The following is a 17607-nucleotide window of genomic DNA, read 5'->3' on the forward strand; positions in this document are numbered from 1 at the left end:
CAATGGCTTATCTGGTCTAAAGTAACTTTTGGAAAGGTACTACTTCAGATGGATCTATGCCTTCACAAATTTTTCACCAAATCATAGGGATTTTATTCACAAAATCATTAACAGTGCAAATAATAGCTGCATCTCAGCAAGTGCTAGGACAACATTAGGTAACTGCTAGTTAAGATGAGTGCCAATTCTGGAACCTGGTAAATGGCAACTGTATTTTACAGTTGGACTTTCACTCAGATCTGCAAAGTCATCACTGTCAGAAAAGGTAATTCTCGTCTCATTCCAGTCACCCTCCTGACAAAGATTATCCTAATCATCCACAGCTAGAGTCAGTTCTCCATCAAAGTGCACTACCCTGCCAGCAGCTGTGCTCCTTTCACCAATTCAGCAAGGTCAACATGCTTTTGTCTGCTTTTATCTACAAAACACAAGAGTTGAGACTGAAACCCATACTTCTTCCTATTTCCCAAGTTCAGGATTTTTGACAGACATCTCCTTTGACTGCAACTCCGTGACACCTACCTTCAAAATTTAATATGCACGGCTTCCTATCTTATTCTTCTTGCTGAACTGCTAACCTCACACTTTCTCAGAAACATAAACAGAGCCATACAACACAGTTCTAACACCAGCCATACCATTTGCTTCTTAAAAGCCTTCATATCTGAGCCACTTCTGTATTAATTACCAAAACACTATAATGTTAGTTATTGTCTTTGTACGTTATGTTTATGTTTCACCCCATCCTAACCCAGTCTCACCTACACTAATAGAATCTACTTCTCCAAAAGAAAAACAGACATATTTCCTTCAACACTTATCTGTAAGGTCTTACCTAAATTTAGAGCTCTATTCCCTTCTGAAAGGACTACGACTAGGGAAAATAAAGTCTTTCCCTAGTTGTTCAACATCACCTCATTAACAATAACTCATACCTCAAAAGAACTAAGTCTCACTAAAGTACTTTGAAGGTCTAGTCTTCAACTTCCGATATCTACCCAGGAGAGGGCTATGTAGTTTTTTCAAAAATCAATACATTTCCTGTATTTAAATTTAAAAAAGCCTCCACTCTCTACTGGTTATAGAGTATGTGGTATATAATCAAACATCTGAAATATCACATTATAATAAGCTGTGTGTATTTTAACAGCAGCTGTTGTAAAGGCTAAGTCTGGGAGTGGGGAAATTAGGTGCTGCAGCTTGTGTTTTAAAAGCACTTCTTCACTTTTTAAGGATCTATGACAGCATACTTTGCTTCAGAATATTTAACAAGTGTATTTAATATCTAAGGAGCAGTCACCAGTTATAGAGCAATTCACTACATCTTTATTTGGTGTCCCAAATTCAGATCATAAAGGGCACAGTTTCTTATAAAAAACCAAAATAAGAAGTTTATCTTTAAAGTTTTTTCACAGAAAAAAGCATCTCCAAAAAATCTCTCTCACCATACTTAGGACATGTCCAGATCACAGGCTTATTTTTAAGTCAGAAGTTTTATTCAAATACATAAATCTTTCTCTTACCTACAGTGTACCAACTTGCATCTGTTAATTTGTTGATAACTGCTTCCTGGTATGTTCCATCTGGATTCTTCACTTCCACAACAGTTCCTACCTAAAATAGAGAATTCACTTAGCACTGGAGAGTTTCAAACACAAGCAATGAAATCAACACTTTTGTGATAGCAAACAGAGATCATTTCTAGCCTATTCCATGTCAAATATAAAATATTTTTCCAGTTTCACTTGAATAAACTTGTATCCCTCAAACTTCTGTTTTCATTCCTTTAAAATAAGCCAACTAACTGAGCTGATTATTTCCTGCCAGCAGGTGGGGAACAAGAACCAATTTGAGTGATGTCATTCTCTTGTATAAGAGCTTTCCCATCAAATCCTCCTGCCGGGTTCTCCAAAGGAATGGTGACTAAATATCAGTGCCAGCCATACTTCTTAGCTTTAAGGCAAAAAGGACAAAGAGGCTTTCACCAGCCTGTGCTGCATCCCCTTTAACTACAAAGAAATAATCCAACATAAAGAGTATACTACCTCTAACTCTGTAGCATTACCTCTTATGCTTTGTGATCCTATCTAGCCTGTGTAATAAGTTAAACCCTCTACTCCCACCCCACACCGTATATGCACACTTATGTCAGATACTGAAAAGAAAAATGTTTTTCAAAGCATTAGCAAGATATAAATCAAATTTATTACCTTTAAGGGACCCTTAATGTGGTCATCTTGCACTTCCACTGTTGAAGAATCGTGCCTAAAGGTTACCTAAAAAATATAATTCAACTGACAATCACTTGATACAATTGAGCAGCATAAGCACAAGCAAACGTCAATAGCCCTTTTCTTACTCTCATTTTACAGGTAATCACCATAATCACCCCACTTGCTGAAAGCTGCCTTTTTCATATATTATAGAAATATGAGGGGCTAATTCCTTAGGTATCAAATCTCCTAAAATATTTTTCTCTTTCACAATAGAATCATTATCTCTAAAGGAAATAACAGGCAAGAGTATAACAAAATTGTCTAATGGTCAAAAATTATCTGTGCAGTTCTTTTAAGTTATCTGAACATCTCTAGTACCACAGCAAGAAAGGAGAAAGTTTCAAAACTTCTGAGTACAACTTTAAAGAAACACTTATATTTCAATGCTTTGAAATCAAACAGTTTTAGCATCTTTATCTTTTGCTGATAAAAGTGCATTTTTCACCTCGTGGTTGAAAGACTAACAAAAGTACAGGACACTGCTGTTGACTAAACAAAATGAACAACTCAAACAGGCTTTCAGTCAATGTCAGTCTAGCCTACACACTGAGTTAATGGGACCAAAATGTAAAACCAGCTAACTTTTCAGTCCTTCCAAACCAGAGTTAGTAAATCCTGTAAATACATTAAATTATTTTCCCCTGTAATTCCCATAAAGATACAAAGGCTGTTGTCTTTAATCCTATACACTCTGTCCTCAGGAAAAAAAACTTGGTCTGGAAATTCAAATGTATGATTAAGTTATCTGTACCAGGTGCTACAGACATTCACCTTTTGTTTCATTCACAATTAACTTGGTTACACTGAAAGTCATAGGATTGATTACATCTGAAGTTTTATTTCCACTCCAGTTTTAAAATTATAGGAAACTGAGAAAATTCTAGAATTACATTTTATGTACCTATGTACCTTTATTAACACACAAATGATGTTCTGATGTTCACTAGAACAGACTCTCTTGATGTTGAAGTATATGATGTTTTACTGAGTATTTGAAATAAGTAAGAATGTAACATGAGATCCAGCTGTATAACACCAGCTCTCAACTACAGCAATCCTACATTAAAATCAGGACTTGCTTCACAAGCATAGCCACGAGCATGTTCACACTGCCGTTGAGAGTTTCACTGTAGCACACAGGAACAGCAAAATTTCCTTCAGAACCACATTGTTCTCTAACATCAACTCCTACACAGCCTACTCAGAGAGGAGATTTAAAGTTTTGCCAAGAGCAGCACCTACAACCAGGACTAAGGACAATCTCTTGACTGACTGGAAAACAAATGCACTAAAATGCTACACTGCCCCTTCCAGGTGCTACTTCAATGAAATAGTCATCCATCCTTCTTGTAGTCAGAACTACAGCAACACATACAGTTGTGAGAGTATGTTCTTTTTTTAGACCTGCACATCTCACTTGCTGATGGCAAATACTTGGTCTACCACACAGACAAAATCATATCTTTTAACCAAAAGGCAGACAAAGGATTCAGGCTAGGAATTAACTGAGCAAGGACTACTTTTCTGAACTTCATCCTGACAGATACAGGTATTTAATTAAGTCTCTCTTTGCAGGAATTTATCTAGAAAGTTAAGATTCAAAATAATCTGAAACCAAGGGTCACTAGTGGCTCGTGTGAAATACCCAGTAAACCAGTTTTGATTTAGAGACATCTGGTTTTATTTACTTTCTGTAATTATCTTAAATGTATTTTGCAGCAAAAAGGAATTCTATCCAGAACAGGAGTCAGCCACAATGTACTCTATGAAAGGTAAACAAAGCAAATTGCTATTGTGTATTCCAGAATGGTTTGTCTTTTCAAAGATGTCTTGGGGCTTTGACTCTTTGGGGGGAGAGTTTTGATACCATCAGGTTTTGCTTTTTGAGATATTCATATGTGCTCAAAAAGTACTGGTTATTAACATAAATATTCAAACTCCAAACTCAGTGTGACACTGCTGGCCTTTCTTGAAGAAGAGAAAAGTGGTGTCATTAGTTATTAGTTGTGGGTTCTAATTCTCACAATACTTAGCAGTGTGGAAACTTTCTGTCTCAGGCAAAAGACTAAGACATTCCACACATCAACTTGGTTAGACTCAGCTGGAATTTCTTTTTTCTTCACCATCCTGAAAAGACAGACCTAGTAAGTCCTATTACAGCAGCAGCTTTACTTATTTCTGTTTAATAAAGACCCACACAGAAAACAGTTTCTTCTGAAACTTCTGTGCAGGGTGCCCAAATGCAAGTGGTGGTGGATGATTTTGCTAATTGTTTTAGGAGATACTGCCAAAATAAACTAGCTTAAATAACTCTCTAAATGAAGCTACAATAAATCTGATAGACACTCCTGTAACACCCAAAATCTTGCCCTTGAGTCAAATTTGTACTGCCTTCAACACATTTGAAAAGCCCAGGCAAATCTGAAGTTCTACTGATTTCCATGAGCAAGTGTGCAATGCTGTTATATGTTACTGTAGAATTCTGTACCATGCACAGAATTTGCCAAAGACTACTAAAGTGCCAAATGCAGTCCCTATTGATACTGAAATTATAAGTACATAGCACCTGCAGCAAATTGAATGAAGTTTTTAAATTATGTTGTAAAGGGAAAGTTGACATAAAGGTATCTCCTCAAAATATTCTAGGAAGCAGAATTCAACAGAAGAAGAAAGTACATGAAAAGAGACCCAATTAAACAAATTTTACTTGTCTGAAGATTACAATACTCCATATCGAAAGAATTTTGTTGCAATTCTACTTTCTCAGCAGAACATCTAGTTATTAACTTAAATTACTGCTTTACACTAAAACTGACAGTATGAAGTTAACTGACTTTCCTTCTGCTCCAGTAGTTCTAGAAGACAAAGGCATAAAATATAAACCGGGGCCAAATGAAACCCATTCAGCATGTGAAAAAAATAATGCAGCAGGTAAAACTACCAAAATTCCAGACAAAGCACACCTGCTAATGAGAATCTTTCTTGGAGCTAATATTTGGGAAAGTATGCATGTGCCAGGAAGAGCTGAACAGATTTTCAGAGAAAATCAGAGGGTCACTACTAAGTTTAAGAAATACACATTCTTGGTGGAGAAAAAACAATGTAAACAGATATTGCTACAGCACTTCACCCAAAAAATCTCAACCACGTTACTCTGGAAAGCAACAACAGTACTGGGACCAAACTGCTCTAAGCAACACATACACAAAACTGAATCCAGAGGGCTTTGTACAAAATCTCCACAAACAATTCACAGAAAAATTCCATTTCATGTCAAGATCTTTCTGAAAACCTTGCAGTGACCAAACTTCAAGTGATAAACCCATAAGAAAATACTTAGCACTGAATAATAAATAGCAAGTGGCCATCTAAGGAGGTGGACTGAAAGTTCCCCAAAGAACTGAAATGAGTTAAGATTTCACTGATCTAGGCACAATAAAATTCCTGTACTTAAATACTGATGCTTAACAGCTCAAATAGCAATACTTATTCACTAAAAGCCAATGGTACTGTAAAGCACACACCAGCTGATGCTATTAAGAGTTTTGACTAATGAAATGAAAAGACCACTGATTTGCTCTTCTGGCAGATTTAAGACTAAAATCTTCTTGCTGTATTTAACATTCCTATCAGGTAAGTGACAACAGACCTTCCCACCAGGGTTTATGGAGAGTGCCTGCTCACTCCCTCAGACACACTATAGGCAAAAATCAGCCACAGCATGAGGGCAGAGTCAAACAATGCACACTAGTTTACAGTGTGCAATAGTCTTCAATAACAGCTTATCACCAATCACATTTTACACATTTTTCACTTAAATTTCAGGAGATATAAAAACTGCCACTATAACTCTTGAGGAGCAACAATCTAACTTGTATTTTCTACATGGTTTTGATCCTTGTTCTTTAATGTTTCTATATGAGGTTAAGAGGCGAAGCAAAAAAATAGTACCTCCTCCCAAATCAGTTTTTAGGGCAACATTATCCCAACAGAAATATACAGCCATTTCTCAGGGTATTGCTCTCTTTATTTCTAGAAATGATACTTTAGATTTTCAGGGAATGTAAAAATGTGTATCTTGCAATCCCTTTGCAGAATTTTTAATTGTCCTGCATGTGGCTTATATTGATCCAGTCATTAACTAGCTATCATAAAGCTTAGGTGAGATCCCTGGCTTGCTATTCTATAAAACTCAATATGCCAAGAGGTTTTTGGAAGGCAGAAAGGTTTCAGCTTATTCCTGAAGCATTACCTAGTTGCCACGGCTACATGGCAGTGACCTGTACTCCTCAAGTAAAAGATACCCTATAAAAGCCTACTTTGAGTAGTCTTAGCTATTTTCTGGCAATATTGTCCCATATATAAGCCTACATTTGTCACATTTTAATCAATTACTTTAAGGTCAGCCTATGGCATTGAAGGTCAAAACCACACAGATGACAAAGTAGTGACAGAAACAGAACATATTTATTTGTGTGGGAGTGGGGGAATCCCTCCCATCCCAATAGTAATAAGCTTATTGTTATTTCAAAGACTGTAACATCAGCCTCTAAGGACAGGATAGCCCGAGACTAAAAAAAAGTTTCACATTGCACCATGATAAACATTAATCACTTTTTTACCCCTTCTCAAAAAAGTGCTGGCAGGAAAACCGCATACCTTGACTTTGACAAGCCTTTTTGCTGTCTTGATCTTGGCTTCACAGAAGGCTCCTCTATACTTTGCACTCACATCAGTGCCCACTGTGAGATAGGGAGGCTCATCAATTGCCTGGAACAGAAAGGAAAACAACTGCTTTTTAATTACTGACCACTGGCAATACAGTTACCATAGTCCCACCAATTTCTGTGGACAAACTATTACAAAACAGCCCAATGAAACTTAAATTGTCAGCAGTAGAAACACAGAACATAACACTAAGATAATACAATGAAAATCATTATAATCTCTTAATATACAAATATAATCTCCTGATATAAGGTCATAAATACAATACCACAGTTATCTACAACAAGCACCACAAAGGCTTCCAGCCTCTGCACCATCTGAAGACTTAGTAGGTGATCAATTCTACTGCAATGGTGAAGACCAACCAAGTGTTCTATTGTCTCCTTAAATTGCCTCAGGACCTGATTAAGTCACATGAAGACACCGATGTTTATTTCCCTCAAATAATTAAGGTTCATTTTTCATTAGTGAATAGAAAAACTCTGAGGAGATTTTGCTTTTTCACTTTTGAATAAAGTAAATTATAAAGGTGATTCTCATCAGGAGAGTAGCCTATGGGCAAGGTACAGTAGTAGACTAACAGAAACTAAATACACAATGAAGGTGAAGGGTCCACACAAAAAACAAGGTTTTGTGACAAGAAACACAGAACAGGTGACACCCAAACGGGGAAAAAAGAAACAGAAGAGGTGGGAAACAAGAGAACATAGGTCAAATCAGTATACCGAGTGAGATCATGAAGGCACAGTTCCTTCAAAGGAAGTCCATCTTCTCTCACACAACCTCTCCTACCATAATCTGGGTGAGGAGATTCCAGATAACTGAACCACTTATGAAGTATCACTTCATAGACTCTGGGTCAGAAGAGGGAAGGCAGAGGGTGACACACAAGAGGAATGAGGTTTGTTTAAGCCTCCATGGAGACGCAGACAAGAGCAAAGCAAAGAGATTTAAGCCCTTATCAAAGCCAAATTGTGTTTCTGTGCCCCTACAGATTCAAACACAGCTTACAAGGGGCATCTCTGGCACATCCAGATTCTCTGTGGGAAAAATATAGAGATAAATCTTCACAGGCATTAGAGACTGATACTATTTGAGACTGAGGTGCTTGCACTCAGTAACAGGTAATTCCTACTAGCTGCTCCCAGTTCCAATACATCAGAAGGCATGGAAGTGTGTACTTGAATGCTTCAATGCACCATTTTTCAGACATTTAAGTTCTACAAAACTTGAAATTGAGAAACATTAGATGCTACAGAATTAACTCCTTATTAACGATGCTTTTTACAGTGACTCTGTTCCAGCCTCTCTCTCTCTCACTGGCAGGCAATAGAATATATTTCTGAGTAGTGTAAAATCACTATCAATCTGCACTTTCTAAGATCATCACAAGCATGAATGCACTAATGAACCCCTCGCTCTCTCTCCCTGTATGTGTGGTACGTGACTGCATGCAGAGTAGGATATACTATGCTGGTGGTAGTATATCCATGAACACCTATCCTTTCCTAATCCAGGCTTAATACCAATAAAACTCTGCTGAGATTACCAAGGAATCTGTTAAGCATGTTAGGATTCTGAAATTCATTCCCCCCTCGTTTGCCCAACAGTACTTGCCTTTGAGGCAAGATGCCATGCTTTTCTCTTGCTGCACTTGGACGGATGCTGAAAGAGGGACTCAGGTGGGGATAAATTTGATTTTGGTCAGCACTTGCACTGAAGTGAACCAAGAAGTGGCTGTTTCCCACAGTATGAATCTGAGCAGAGGAAAGCAGCAATGTACTGAAAGGAACCAAGAAGTGGCTGTTTCCCACAGTATGAATCTGAGCAGAGGAAAGCAGCAATGTACTCTCCTGCAAAGACAGTAAAGCTCTAAAAGGGCAGCATCCCTCCTGCTCCACTGCACTCTGTAGTGAAGAAACCCATTCCCCACTACAGGGGTGATAGCATTTCATGCTAGTTCATCTTCCAAAGTTAAAAGGAAATGTTAAGTACTGAGATTACTTTAACAAGAGTGAGAGACCCCAGATGGGTCCACACAGATGCACACAGCTATGATTCTACTACAAAAAAAACTTAAAGAGCTGGTTTGTCAGTGTCAATCTATACTTCCCTATACAGACAAAAGAATTATCAGAAAGACCAATCTACGATGTCAAGGTGAACTTACAGAAAAATATAGAACACTTTTTCTTCACTGCTATTGACACTAACTAAAACAAAAAAATAAATTTTGAGCACCAAGATAATCTGAAGCTCAGGTCTTTGTTTATGGCAGAGAACAGGCAAGTCAACAACCAAACTAAAAGCAGGACTTTAAATTCTTATAAAATCACAATTATCAGTATTGTGATTACTTTATCACTACACTAATTTTTAACAACTTCTTCCAGAAAGAATATTCCTTCAAAGAAACCCAACATCTGTAAGAACTTGTTACTAACACACAAGTTAATTTCATTCTGTAGTCTAAATCCTTTGAAATTACTCTTATTACTTTCACTGAAATTAGTTAATATTTACTACTCTAAAGAACTTAAGAAAAGCAACCTATGAATTATTTGATTACCAATGTAGGCATGTTTACTAGAAATACAGTATTGGAATGGATTTAGAGAGAAAAATTATGAAATGATTTCTTTAACTACCACTATAAATCATTATATACTCTAAAACAGTATGTGAAATCTTCAATGGATACACACTGAATTTTTTCCTGCAATTTCATTATTGCACTGAAAGACAAATTACATGGGCTTTCCCCCCACCCAAATCACTTAAATAAAATTTCCAAGATACTTCCCTCATTGTGACAGAGTAACAGCTGAAAGTGTCAAGTTAAAATAATTAGCAAAATGTCATGCATCATAATGAATGCAAACTAAAAAATAAAAGTAATTATCAGAGTCTGGCATCAATTTAAGATAATTGACTTCGTCATTCTCACCAACTCTGAGTCACCTGTTCTCAAGTAGGTTTTATTCAATTTCACCAACATCAAAGAGATTAAAAATTAGTATACAGCTATTTTTACCTTTCTGTTATTCCTTCCCTGCTTTGTGCTTACGTCATTTATTAGGTGCCCTTATGCTCAGACTGAATGCATCTTTGCCTATTTAATTTTGACAAGTTTTATCAGGATTTGTTTTTATTCTTTTTTTAGGCTTTTCAGAGCAGGTTTCCAGAAAATAAAAACCCAACCAGTAAGCGAAAATGCAGCTAGAATTTGAGAGTTCACTAATCTTGAAAAAAGTATTGCAAGCATATTGAAAATATCTTAACAAGAATAATTGCAATGATGCTGAAAGGGAAGGGGGCGGGGGTGTCTACCATATAATACAAAACGTAATAAAACTGTACTACTCTCACTCATTGCTGTCTCAGCCTTTATTTTATTTTAAAAGATAATGTGAATTGGCATTTACATTTTATATGTGAATATAATCACCTACACGTTACAATTTAAAGATAAGAATCATTGCTTCAGGAGCTTATCAGTAAACTTCTGTCAACAATCAGTAAACTTCTCACAATCAGTTTACAACCAGTAAACTTCTGTCAAGAGCAAAACTGAAGCTATGCCCAGCACACGCCATCATTCATGTATAATGAGAACATGAACTTCTTTCATTCTGAGCAGCTTTAATACACACCCAGGATATCCTGTCAATGTTTCTATGTCTCTATATGTACTCTTTCGGAAATCTCAGAGTTCACACTGGAAGAGGGAGAGAAGTGAAGCTGACGGCAGTATCTCGGCTTGTTCGTTTCCTTGTTTAACTACTTCCAGAAGACTGGAATTGAAGGTCTTCACAGAGACCACTGACAGACGGTTCCCAGAGGAATCAGTATTTTGTCTGCATGAATGTGTCCAGGCTACCGAAGGGGAGCCAGCCACCCGTCCGCACATGACACCAGGGGAGGGCTGTATCCCGCGGCAGCCCGCGGCCGCAGCCAGGGGGGGGCACGGAGAGGCTGTTTTGGAAAGAGATCGGGCTGAGCCCTTCACCAGCATTCGCTGCAGAGGGTGCTGAGCGCTACCAGGGCGGTTCGAGCAGCGCCCCGAGGAGCTGGGGACAGCCGGGCCGACGCTCCAGCTTCGGCAAGGCAGCCGGAGAAAGACAGCTGCCGAGTGACTTGGTCGGCTCATTGGGGCGGGCAGTCGGGCACCGGCGATTCTCCGGGGAGCTGCCGCTTTAAGGGGAGGGGCCGGAGCCGGGAAGCTGCCAGAAGTTTCTGGCTGCCCGAGCCAGCCCCGAGCGCAGCCGCCCGCCCTCGCCCTCTCCGCGAAGGCGCCCACGGCTCCGGCAGATTAAGCGCGGATTGCCGTAAACTAAATTTGTCCCCTTAAGGCGATTGCCGGGTAAATCTGCACGCAGGGCTTCCCGGGAGCCTGCCGCTGCTGCAGCCGGGCACGGAGCACCAGCAGCGCCAGCTCCCGCGATCCGGCCGGGAAAACGTGCGAGCGCTGCCCGCGGCCCTGCAGTGCAGCTCCTCCGGAGCGCCGCTGGAATGCGCCTGGCCTTGACTATCCTAAGTCATCGGCCAAATTACTGTTAAAAAAAGTTCCGGCGCTGTCTTGGGTGAGCAAGAAGGGATAAAAAGAAAAGCATTTCCTGCAGTTTTGCACTTTCCGTTAGGAAATCCAAACTAATGGACAACTGCCATGCTACTACTAGCACTTAATTTTGTTTTATTAATGGGAGTAGGATGAATAGTTTCCCTGCTATCTCAATTCACAACTGCTGTGCGCGCAGAGGAGTTGCAGCACAGGCTGCCGCAGCTGAAAAGCTGGTTTACCACTTAAATAAGAAGCAGTCTCTAGGTGACCAGTCAGCAATTTCCACCAATTCAGTGGCGGAATTTTCTTTGGCAGGAAAAGCAGGCTGCTGCTCCAGCCTTCGAGCTGATTATACCTGGAAGGATTGATAAATGGCTAGATGCCCACATCATAAAACATCCTGCACATCTTCTGAATTTGGATATTTACAGCAGTATTAATAGTTCTGGTCTTCCATGTATGAGGGAGAAAACACAGAGACCTCTCCCAGGTACTGTGGAATACACATTTTAACACTGCATCTAAAATGGTAGCATCACACTTTAACGTACATTTTAAAGCTGTAACGAATTTGGTTTTCCAGCATTTTTTTTACACACATATATTTTTCCATCCACGTGGGATGAAATCACCCTCACATCTCTTCTTTCAACTGTGCTGCATTACTATATTCAAATTCCTTTGTAGAGTCCGTCATGCCATACAGCAGCTGATAAAATTGCTTTACATTGGGCTTTGCCCATAAGCACATCTACTACAGTGTATGTGGGAATGTATTATTTCCATCTCCTAATCTGTATTCTTCTGCACCGTGCACAGGATGTTCCAAGTAAACCACATGAAAACAAGATTAAGTATTCAATCTAGAAACGTAGCAGACGTGGTTACTAGGAAAGCCTGCAGGACTGCTTTTGGAGTAATATACAAAGAGAAAAACTTTCCCTCAGTCTTTCACGTATATGAAGTCTGAAGAGCCAAGATTTCAATTTACAGTATACATTCAAAATTCAGCATTTATCTACTCTACAAGACTCTTAAGTCAAGAAACTATGTTTTCAACAAGCAAAAACCACGCCAGCTATCCCACAATTAGTGAAAAGACAGGGTTGGTTTTAAAAATTTAAGATTTGTTTAATTTCACTAACCAAGGTTCAGGGAAAACTTGTAAAAGACTCAATAGCCTCTCCCTCCTGACCCCACCTGGCATCCACATTATTACTGAGTTTCAAAAAGAAACATCAGAAGGTTCAAAATCTGATTTCTTTTCTCACCCAGAGTAAGCATGAGGAGCAGTGGCAAAACTTTTTTCCTACTGCCTATGGTATTTTGAAGTTATTTTTCCAAGGGAAGTATTTTCTCATTGTTTGTTTGTAGTCCATAATTTAAGATGGAAACGCAGTTTGCAAGTGGAATCATTATACACACACAGATTATGCCATCTACAGTCATCCCAGTCCCATAATTTAGTAGAAAAACCCACCAATACCCCACTACTTCAATCCAAAACCAAGCCAAATCTTCAAGTCTTCTAATGAAGAGAAAAAATTTCACATAGCCAAAACCTTAAATTCCCTTTCCATCCTGCAGAATTAGTAGCTACCTCAAAGTCATTCAACTGGCTTTCAGAAGCTTTTGAGGCAATGAAGGCTTGAAAAGACTCAGTTTTTAAAAACTTTTTTTTTAAACAAGAATAAATTCAACATCTCCTTGACAAGTTCTGAAAAAACATTTTCATGAACACAAGTGAATAAAACACATACACATAAGAAATTTCCTCCCCCAATACTAATGCATTTAACTTATAGATTATTACCTTACATACTTTCAAACTGCAGTAAGTTCCACCCAACAGCAGAGATCTACCTACACACTGCAGAATCTTTTAATAAGCAAAATCACAGCGTAATTAGGAGTGCAAGATTTTGCTTACAGTTCTATCTGCTGTAGTTCAGAGGATGTTCAACTTTATAGTAATAGCAGACATCCTCAGGAAAAACTATTATTATAACACTTTTAATATACTCAATTTTGCAGATAGTATCTTTATAGCTGATTTCAAATACATCTCATGTATTTCCAGAGCAACAAAGCTAAGAAACTTTTAAAACCTTTCTACAAACTGTATCACCAAGGCACACAATTCCTCAAAGGCAAATGAAGTATTCAAAACAATAACTGAAGCCCAGAAAATAAAAAATTCCTTTTAAGAAAGTAAATCAATTGGCCCATCATCCACTTTCCAGAAATGGGAACACCACAACAGGAAGCAGGAGGAATTTTTCAGAAACTTGCAAACTACAAAACAGAATAAAAGGTAGTGATGTTTTCCACATGAAAAGGCTACTACATGAAAGCCCAAGAGTAAGAGTGTGCTTTGAGCATATTTTCTTCTGGTTAAAAAATCTGATTTTTACTTACTTTTTGATTTTGTTACTGTTGTACATGTCACAGAAAGGCAGAACTATATATATATGTATGTATGTATGTGTATATATATATATATATATATATATATAAATCTATGAAGGAAAATGGTTCAATTTTATCAATATATATTTGCCCACCAATAAAAATTATGGTAGGAAACATCCTGACCAAACCAAACATTTACAAGTTAAAGGAGGGGGGAGGGGAGTTCTTGTAATGAAACCTATTGCCAGTTTCGATTTAAAATCTACAGGAAGTTTCAAGTAACACCTCACCAATCTTGTAAGCAAACATTATACAGCACGTAACTGTGGCAGAATATCATTGTTGTGTGTCCCCTCAACCAAGATGGAAATTACCAGAGCTTAGTGCACTGAGGTCTGGAAGCATTAAATCAACTTCTGACAGCTTTAGCCTTCCCTACAGGTGCAAAGCAGGTACTTTCCTTTATTTCAAATTATTCAGTTTGATCAGTCCAGTGCCAAGCTTATTTAAAGTTCTTAAAGACTTAAAAGGGGTCAAAAACTGATTTTCCTCTCCAAAGAAAAGTGAGCAGTGGAAAGGATTTACAGGTTCTAAGATTATGAAGGACCAAGAGACCCAAAACAAGAAATTCAACTCAGTAATTGCAAGTAATACTTCTTTTATTTATTATATCTGTATTAAATGCAGAATGGATTTGCATTATCTTTACTTACCCATGTAAAGTTGAATTTTTATGGAACCAATTTCTTTTTTTTTTTTGATCTATAAGTTGAGGAATAAAATTATAAAAATATTTTAACTCTACTAAGAAAATGAGAAGTAACAGTTTGAATTTAAAAGTTAGTCTGTCCTAATCATTGCTAAGGAGCAGCTCAATTCTCCATCCAGAAATTTACTGAGTAGTGTAATTTCCAAACATCTGAACTGTAATTACCTCATTTCCTATTCAAAATGGCAAATCCAGAAAGGTGACTATGCTTTAAAAAATTACAGCATTTGGGTTTCTTTTTCCCCCTTACCATACAGAATAAAACCCCATGAATTCTGATTCTGTTCCTAATTTGGTCACGGACTTGCTGCACCATGATGTGGCCCAGCAGGCTTGTACCAACTTTCAAGTCTGCAGAATGGGGGTAATGCACACCTTACTCAAAGGCAAGTATTTGATGTTTTTCTACAGTACTTTGAGACCTAAGAATGGAAATCTGTATTCTTTCTATCAGTATAGCATATCACTTTATAAAATGTTTTATTTAATAAAAACACTCCAGAACTGCTGATCAAGCTCTCTAAAAATAATGCCAATTCTTTACAATTCCTTCTGTCGGTCTTGTTCTGTATTGCTGAAAGACTAGATGAAGAAAAGATATTTTGAATGGCTACTCCTGCTGTTTATCCCCTTAAATATAAAATCTTTCTTGAAGTCAATTATTGCCATAGCTACCAGATTGCAATTTTTTTCCTGTAAGGTTTAGCTAAATAATAAACTATTTAACATTACAGCTTAGTAGTGTAAAATGGTACATACAATTTCATTCATTTTGGTCAGACTCTTTTGTACATTTCTATCTTGAACAGTTTCTACATACGTACAGATAAAAAAGGAAAAATTAATTTGAAATAAGGAGCTTCTCAATGAAGACTTTTAATCACAAATATTTTAAAGACTTCTTTCATATTTCCTGTGTTTTGCGCAAGAACCAAAATTCATTCTAGTATGGAGAACTGTAAGTCAAAAAAAGGAAACAATCAGTAAAGTGTTAGAGGGTAAAATAATTCAACAAAAATATGTTCTTGATACCTGTTTAGCAGTTATCTAAGTTAAATTCAATTTATACACCCTTTTGCCAACTAAAAGATTCAGATGTTGCTTAGGAGCATTATTTAAATTATTAGGTCTGGAAAACTTGCCTCATTATTTTTTTTAATGTGCCACAGATGAGTCTAGAGATGCTGCTATGAAAAACTTGGGATGTTTCAAAGCACTGAAAATAATTATATACTAATGATATGCTTGCATTCCAAATGGATTGGAACAAAGATCATTTGATTGTTTAATCAAATGGACCAGTCCAGGCTGTTCCTGAGCAACATGATGAAGTGACTATGTAAAGTCTGAAAAAACAACAGTCAATGAAATCTCAAGAGGAAAAAAAAACCAAACAAACTTATTTTTAAACAATTTAATAATTCTTGGGCATTATTTCTATTTCCAGCCAAAGACAATTTAATTATTGTTTTCTTTTTAAGAAGTTAGTTGCACAGTAAATTCATTATAACAATATACAGAACAGGAAACCCTATGTGTGTGAAATGACTTGTCTGTATTCTAGGTAACTGATAATATTGACATTTTAGTTAACAGAAATATTTTTAGATAGTAAAACTAGCAAGAGCAAGATCAGTGAACAGATACTAAAATCAGATGATTACCGGGGGGTTTTTTTCACTGAAATTGTGGCATATTAAGATTCTGTTTATTATCATGAATTTTAAAAACTATTTTCTGTTGTATAAAATTTTAGAAGCAAATTAATGCTAAATTGAAAAACTGAACCTAAAAAAAAAAAAAAAAAAAAACTCCACCAAAACTCAAAACCAACACCCAAAAAACCCCAACTCTAAACCACGACTCCTTTTTCTGCAGATACAAAATAAAATTTCTTGCCTTGGTTTATTTCCATTGTTTGTACAACACTTTCTAAACTGACTATGAGGAAGGAAAAGGGGGGAGGAGTTATTTTTGTTCCTAAGTCAGAACAGAAAGGGAAAACTGAAGGAATGACATAAAATTCAAAATCCCTGAGCAGAATGAGATTTCTGAAACACCGACCCAAGTCAATTCACTAAACACAGCTACGATCTCATTTGTCTGACAGTGTTTAAATATGTACTGATAAAGTTATATTCCAAAATTCTAAGCATTGAAGATGTTATTTCTTATATTTGTATGAAATCATGACTGCAGCTGATTTGTAATTTAATATAAAGTACTTTTTAGAATACCATTTTAAATCTTTAACAGAGTAACACATTAAATCACAACATTAGTCGGGTAAAAAATTAATGTGTAGCCTCTGGATTTGGTTTTCGCCATTGTTGCTAGCTAGAAGAATGATGGGGGAGTACAAAAAAGTAATGCCAAACCTACACACAACTGTCAAACAATACAAAACAAAAAACAGAAATACAAAACAAAGCAAAAAAAGAGAACTTTTCTTACTGAGCCTCAATCCTTCCTCAAGACACATTATTTAGTAAGTTAAGCCCAACCAATCTGAAGGCTATGCACAAATCCAGGCATTCAGGAACTAAGAACTTGTGCACTGTACTTCTGGAATAAAATGAATTTGCAGCAGAGAACCAACTGTACACAAGAGTGTACCAAAAGTAGGATAGTAAAAAATGTCTGATTTCACAGCAACACAAATTTTAGACAAGAGAGTGGATTTTACATCTGCCATGCTCCCTCCACTGCTGCATAGTAATTCGGTGTAAAACTGCTGGCCAGGGACAAGACACTTAGAAAGAACTATGAAAATTAGTTTAGGAAATATCTACAAAGAGACTGAAATAACTTCATCTAACCCCTTTATTAAATGTTACGTTTCAATGGATGAGATTCCTGGG

General features: G+C 37.2%; 1 protein-coding gene across 3 annotated transcripts in view; it reads right to left on the minus strand.

The window, feature by feature from the left end:
* Nucleotides 1–17607, minus strand: part of ARID4B (AT-rich interaction domain 4B) — an 88118-nt gene that overhangs the window by 50935 nt on the left and 19576 nt on the right. For all 3 annotated transcript variants that reach the window (XM_030235990.2, XM_030235988.2, XM_050971983.1), the window contains exons 3-5: nucleotides 6936–7046; nucleotides 2211–2276; nucleotides 1524–1614 (exon numbers count right to left, since the gene is read on the minus strand). In XM_030235990.2, coding sequence (XP_030091850.1) covers nucleotides 1524–1614; nucleotides 2211–2276; nucleotides 6936–7046 — 268 coding nt within the window. The remainder of the gene's footprint in view (nucleotides 1–1523; nucleotides 1615–2210; nucleotides 2277–6935; nucleotides 7047–17607) is intronic.

The sequence above is a fragment of the Serinus canaria genome, chromosome 3 (assembly GCF_022539315.1).
Source record: "Serinus canaria isolate serCan28SL12 chromosome 3, serCan2020, whole genome shotgun sequence".
Classification (NCBI taxonomy): domain Eukaryota; kingdom Metazoa; phylum Chordata; class Aves; order Passeriformes; family Fringillidae; genus Serinus; species Serinus canaria.